Raw genomic sequence first — 5,944 nt, 5'->3', positions numbered from 1 at the left:
CGGCGGAGGGAGCGGGGGCCGCGAGGGGAAGCCCCGCCGCGGGGCAGCCCTCCCGCTCCCTCCCCGCCCAGCACCGGGCCCTGAGGCGGTGCGGAGCGTTGAGGGGGGCCCGGGCCTACCACAGCCCCTGCCGGCCGAGCGCCGCGGGGCTGCCGGGCAGCGCCCCCCCGCCCGCACGCGGTTCTCCACCTTGAACAGCTTGTCCACCTCGTGCTGCTGCAGGGGCCACGGGGCCGTGAGCGGGCCCCGCGCCCGCCCCGCGCCGCCCGCGGCCCCGCCGCCTCACCCAGCTTCACGGCGGCGTCCGCCAGGCACCGGTCCCACTTCCTGCCCAGCTCGCTCTCCGACGCCATCTTCGCCGCCCCTCCCACCTCGGCCTCTGCCCCGCCCGTCCGCGCGCCGTGTGCTCTCGCGAGACTCGGCGGCGCGCGGCCCACCGCGCCTGCTCTCGCGAGAGTTCGTTTCCCGCCCTCAGAGCGGTGGGCGTGGCCGTTGCTGAGGTGACCGTGGGGAGGGCGCCATGGCCTCTAGCCCGGCCAGGCTAAGGGCCTAAGGAGGAGACCAGGCCCCTCTTACCTTCCAAGACGTATAGATCCATACAAAACTCCTAGAGTGCCTGGGCCCTTTATAGGGATGCTAGGCCTGGGAAAAGCCCGCCCCATGGCACAGGTGTGTTGTGTCAGCCATGATGGCCTCTATATAAGACCTGTCTAGGCCTAGGACTATTTTGTCTTGTTCTAGAGCCCTTCTTTTTAAACAAGTAGGAAGAGAAAGGAGTTTTGTTTCTTACTTTTTTTTTTTTTTTCCTCCTTTTTCCTCTCCCCGCTGTAGTCCTTGAAGTGTGCTCTGGTGTTGTGGAAACAGAGATACGAGTAGCTGTGATGGTGTTTGCGTCCTAAGCAATGTATAGATTTTCTAGTAGACTTATGAAGATAGCAGTGTTTCAGGCAGCATTTCTCTTCATACTTGGTACGATAATTTTTAGTACTTTTGCTGTTTTGACTATTTTTTATGAAATTAAAAAGTTCTTTTTTTTTATAAATCTAGTACTTCCAGGTAATGGAAAGAAGTGAAAATGAAATTCTCTGAAGCTTTCAGAGTTTTTTTTGAATTTATTCTTGCTTATAGTCTCTCATCTCTTCAAGGGGTTAGCCAGCTTTGATCTATAGCAATGATGTGTGACTTCTTTCCAATATAGCCTAATTCCTTTATACACTACTAAATGATCACCATTAGCTGTGGTTCTTATTTAACTTAGAAAAGCTGGGGGTTTTTTTCCTCTTTTGGAAGATGGCCAAGCAGTTGGAGATCAAAAATTTTGCGTGAAGGTGGCTTTTTTCCCCTCTGCAAAAGGAACCCCGTCTCTATTGCACTACAACTACCTCAAACTAATTTGTGTTACTGTACTGTCAGTATGAAAGCTAGAAGAATGCATCATGTTAATTAAAGGTACTAATGGGTGGTACTTTTTTTATTCTTGGACCATCTAACTGGTATGTTCTAGTGTGCCAGCTCCTCCCTCTATTTCCAAGCACTCTTCAGTTATGGAAAGTATCAGGAAAGAAAAGGTACTTGAGGCTTCCAGATACTTACCCTCCCCCAAGTAAATTCCAAAAATCAGTATTTTTTTAAATGATGCAGAAATGCATTCTTCCCCTTGGTAAAAATAACTACTCTGTGCAAGGCTATGTGTAGTCTCACTTCACACTTACTCATTTTCAGGCTCACTGGAAAGTTCGGCACCTTCAGGGATGGAGGAAGAGGTGGGGAGCAGCTGGACGCCAAGTAAGCTGCTTGCTAAAGGGTCATGTTGCTTTATAATGGCTCTTGAAGCACTTGACTTCAGGAACCTGGGGCACTAAACCCCTGTTAAAGAAATGAAATAGCTTAGTGGAATTGTTTTGAACATCAAGTTTCCTTCTGGGATTTCTGTCTGCTTCTGTTAAATTCTGGAGGCCCTGAGTGGTCAGAACAGGAGTGCTGGAGAATGTTACCCATTAATGAATTCAAGTCCATTCTCTGCACCCCCTTTTCTTTTTTCCTTCTCTGGACAAAAATAAGGTAGAAAGGAATATGTCCAGAGACAGGCTTTTCCCCTCTGTTCTTATAGTTGTTGGCAATGAGATCCTTTCAATGTTATATTTAATATTTATTGTTGTATGACTCAAAGGTGACATATAAAACATGCTATTTTGGAAAAACTTTTTTCTGCGTTTTGTGGCCCAGCATGTGCTGTCCAGTGGTTTTTTAGCTCCCTGCTTCCCTCATATTTTCTCATTTCTGTCTTTTTGTTGGTGTGATAATTATGTTAATTATATGATAATTAAATGATAATAATGTTTTAACTTAATAAGTCTACTCACAGACTAAAGATTAGGTGTTTGCTTAATTGCACTGTTGATTAGTAATTCAACAGATGCTAGTCAAACAACCAAACAGGCAGAATTGGAAAGCTAAGATGAAGTGCTGCTGCTGTTCTGCAAAACTGCAGCTTTTCAGGTGCTTTGTGGAATGAGAAGTGCAGGGCAGTCCTTGAATAGTTTCTGTTCATTAGCTTCAAGCAGATTTTCTTTGCTTGAAGAATCCTGATTTCTCCCCCCTCCCTCCCAGCATGAATGTATAGTCCTTTAATACTTGGTGTATATGGCACGTTTTTCAGAGAACCTCCTGTATGTTCTCCACTGCATCCTAATCTCGTCCTGTTTTTCAGAGAATAGAGATGTAATTTCTCTCATATTTTTTCAAGAACGTGTATCCCCTCCTACACACACTTTCCCCCATCTTCTGCCAAGAGCAACATATAATCTGTATAGGAGGCAACAGTGTAGGAGTTATCTGCTTGAAGTGGTTGAGAAAGGCTGAGTAGTGCCCTCCCCCTGTTTGCTACATCATACTCCCAAACCAGCTCTTTCATGTTACAGAGAGAATGGGACCTGGGCAGGAAACTTTTATCCTGTCACCATGCCAGATGACTTTTCTTCCCCTTCTTTCCACACATAATCAACATTAGTGGGCAGTTATGCATGTTTATTTTTCTTTACAAACTTTATGCTACTCAGACAACAACAACAAAAGAGTCTAAATCCAAAGTCAAGAGAAAGAAAGTTCTCCTCAGCAGGACTTTGCCCTAAAATGGGAAAAGTGCCAGAGACTCCATTAAGTCTAATTTGCTCTTCTTATTGATTTCATGTGGAAAGCAGTCAGATACACTGGGGATGAACAATAGTCTGAAGGCTTAGAGTTGCATTAAGAAAGTAAGCTCATGATACAGGCTAAAATATCATTCAGTCTTCACAATAGTGATTACATTCATGTTAATAAGGAAGCCTATTTTGTGTCTGTGCTAATGTGTTTTCATGACAGTTTTGCCAAGCTGATGTAATATGATCTTCAATAGTGTGGAACAGCGGGTTACAGTTGTCAGGTACAGCTGATGGCAGTGGATTGTTGAAAAAATGGAACAAGATGTGTCATAGCTCCTGTGCTAAATCTTTTAAACTGTTTTTTTTTTTTTTTTTTCCCCATGAAGCTTGCCCTTAAAATCTCCACAGAGGAAAGTGCCTACATGGAAAGACTAATCTAATCTTTTGTTAAAGAGTTTTGGCCATCTCTAATACAGACTAAGTGCTGCTATGATATTTTTCTTCATTTTATCTACTCTTTTGTGATCCACTTTTTAGTTTCTTATTAGAAAAGGGAAAAGATCTAATGTCCTGTATTGATATTTCTAATGAACAAGTCTGCAAGGGAGTGCTGCTTGTCAGCTCGTTAAGTACATTTTTCCATTAGTCTGTCACTAATTCTATACAGATTCTAACTAGTAAACCATGACTATTGTTTTAAGAAGGAATCTAGCCCTTGTAATTCACTAGGCTGGTATATTAGTAAGCTTCTAATGAAATGCAATGTGCAAGGAAAAAGTAAGGAAATGGAAAATTTGTTTTTTTTTTCTGGAGCAATCAGCTTGATTCTTTTTTTAATGACAACCTGCAAACATCATTACTGCTGCTAATGACCAAGCTTGACAAATGTTCTCAATGTGTCCTTTGCTCAGGCTAAAAACATTTGTTAAAGCTCTCATCTATAAAGCTTTCTGTGCTTAAAGAATAAAGGCAAGTAATCTCAAGTATGGGAGTGCATGGCATCCTAGGATATGGAGCTGAGAAGAAAATATTGGAAATCCTTCATTTCATTCTTCTGGAAAAGCTTCATAGTTTTCTTCTAAAAATAGTGTTGCCATTTTTATTGAGGGTGGATTTCAGTTTTTTTGGTCAGACTTGCCCATTTGCTGCTACATGTCTTGCAAAGCATGTTGTAGGATAACCTTTGGAATGTGGGAAAACTGAGTGACTGCAGACAACACTGAGGCACGTTTGCAGACAATGCTCTCAATGTGGACTGGCGCTGCTGGGCAGAAATAAAGCAATAGTGCAGGAGAATGTTATTTAATGCATAAAAAAGAGTTGCCTTATGTCCAAGGTACTGGCCAGACTGTACCTGTGACTTTCTAACATCCTGCCCATCTCTGTGCCCCTAAGCTTTAGCTGAGTGATTAATCTCAGTTTGTGGATCTGTAAAAGATGGAAACATAGGGTCATGTTTCATACCTTATCACATCTGTTAAGGCAAAATACCTTACTGAAAAGGTCAACCTTTGATAAGCCTGGTGCCTCTAGCTGTACATGCAGGTGATGTGTAACTTTGAACCTTCCTGCCCTTACTGTGAAAAAGCTGCGTGGGTGGAAGAGTCTTTGGGCTGGTAGATAAACATGGTAGGCTGCTAGGTTTACTGTCCTTGCCATGAATCACATATGCTCTTAAGGCAGCACATCTGTTTGGGTGTTGATGAAGTGCAAAGTAGTGTTCTAGAGACTTGTTTTCCCCATTCTTTGCATGGGAGGGGAAATGTCTCAATACTAAAAGGGAAATGTTACTTTTATTAAAAATGCTATTTTGATTTACCCATCAGTTAATGTAGTGATTGGGAAAACTCATAACTTTTGCAAGTGTTATAAGAGTACCCTTAGAAAAGTTGCCTTGGAGTAGGAGAGAAGCTTTTTTTTATTGTTCGTGTGCTATTTTGCCTGTGTGTATAAAGATCTCCATAGTGAGAAATATCTGTGGTTTGAATAGGGAATTCCAAACCATTGGGTAGTGGTGGAGGTACCTTTTTTCCTATATTACTTTCCAAGAAAAGCTTGGTTTTCAGCTTCAAATCAGATGATGCTGCTGGCTTACTGACTCTGAGTAATAAAACCCAGGGAACGAAACTTTACCATTGCTGGAAATGGAGACTCTTGAAGCAGTGAACTCAATTTATGAGAAACTCTATTAAAAGTTTATGCATTTTTTGAGTGCCACAAGCTTGACATGGCAGAAAATGGGTGATACAACCCAAAAAATCCTGAGATGACCTTTAACTAGAGAAATTAATATTTAGTAAAGCCCGACACATTTTCTTCGGGATCTGTTTGCTGAGTACATAGTTTCTCATGAGTATCCTTGGTCCTGGCTGAACAGTGGAATAAACAAAACAGCATTTCACCATGCATGTGAAGCTAAAATAAAGCATTTTGTAGGCTGACATGATATGCTTTTTATGAAGCTCTGGCTTAATGTGAAAAGTACCCTGTAATGCTAATAAAAAGTATTTATCCTTTGGCTTCCTTGAATATAATCAAACATGCAGGGAAAGCATATGTATTTCATAGTTGGTGATTGCGAGATCAAAAGCGCTGTTATTAATTGCACATGAATCTGGTGTTGTAGGGCTATTAAGCCGTCAGCTGCCAGCATTGTTTGCTTCCTTTGTTTATAGACCCTTGTTTCACAGATGCGTAATGCCTGACACTAAGCCCTTTGGCCACCCTCCTTCTTCCTCATGTCCGTGATCCTTGTGTCCTGCCTGATATGTGGAGAAATGCCTTTGAGATGACTACATTCA

At 42.5% G+C, this 5,944-nt stretch overlaps 1 protein-coding gene across 1 annotated transcript in view; it reads right to left on the bottom strand.

Moving 5' to 3' along the window:
- Nucleotides 1–381, bottom strand: part of MINOS1 (mitochondrial inner membrane organizing system 1) — a 14,736-nt gene extending 14,355 nt beyond the window's left edge. Inside the window, exon 1 of the mRNA XM_026053669.1 lies at nt 287–381. Within this exon, the coding sequence (XP_025909454.1) occupies nt 287–353 (67 nt within the window). The 5' untranslated portion in view covers nt 354–381. The remainder of the gene's footprint in view (nt 1–286) is intronic.
- Between the last annotated feature and the right edge of the window lie 5,563 nt (nt 382–5,944).

This window comes from Nothoprocta perdicaria, unplaced genomic scaffold (assembly GCF_003342845.1).
Source record: "Nothoprocta perdicaria isolate Ctin4 unplaced genomic scaffold, notPer1 scaffold_117, whole genome shotgun sequence".
NCBI classification, from domain to species: domain Eukaryota; kingdom Metazoa; phylum Chordata; class Aves; order Tinamiformes; family Tinamidae; genus Nothoprocta; species Nothoprocta perdicaria.
The sequence above is the reverse complement of the archived record's forward strand: the minus strand, read 5'-3'. Positions and strand labels throughout refer to the sequence as shown.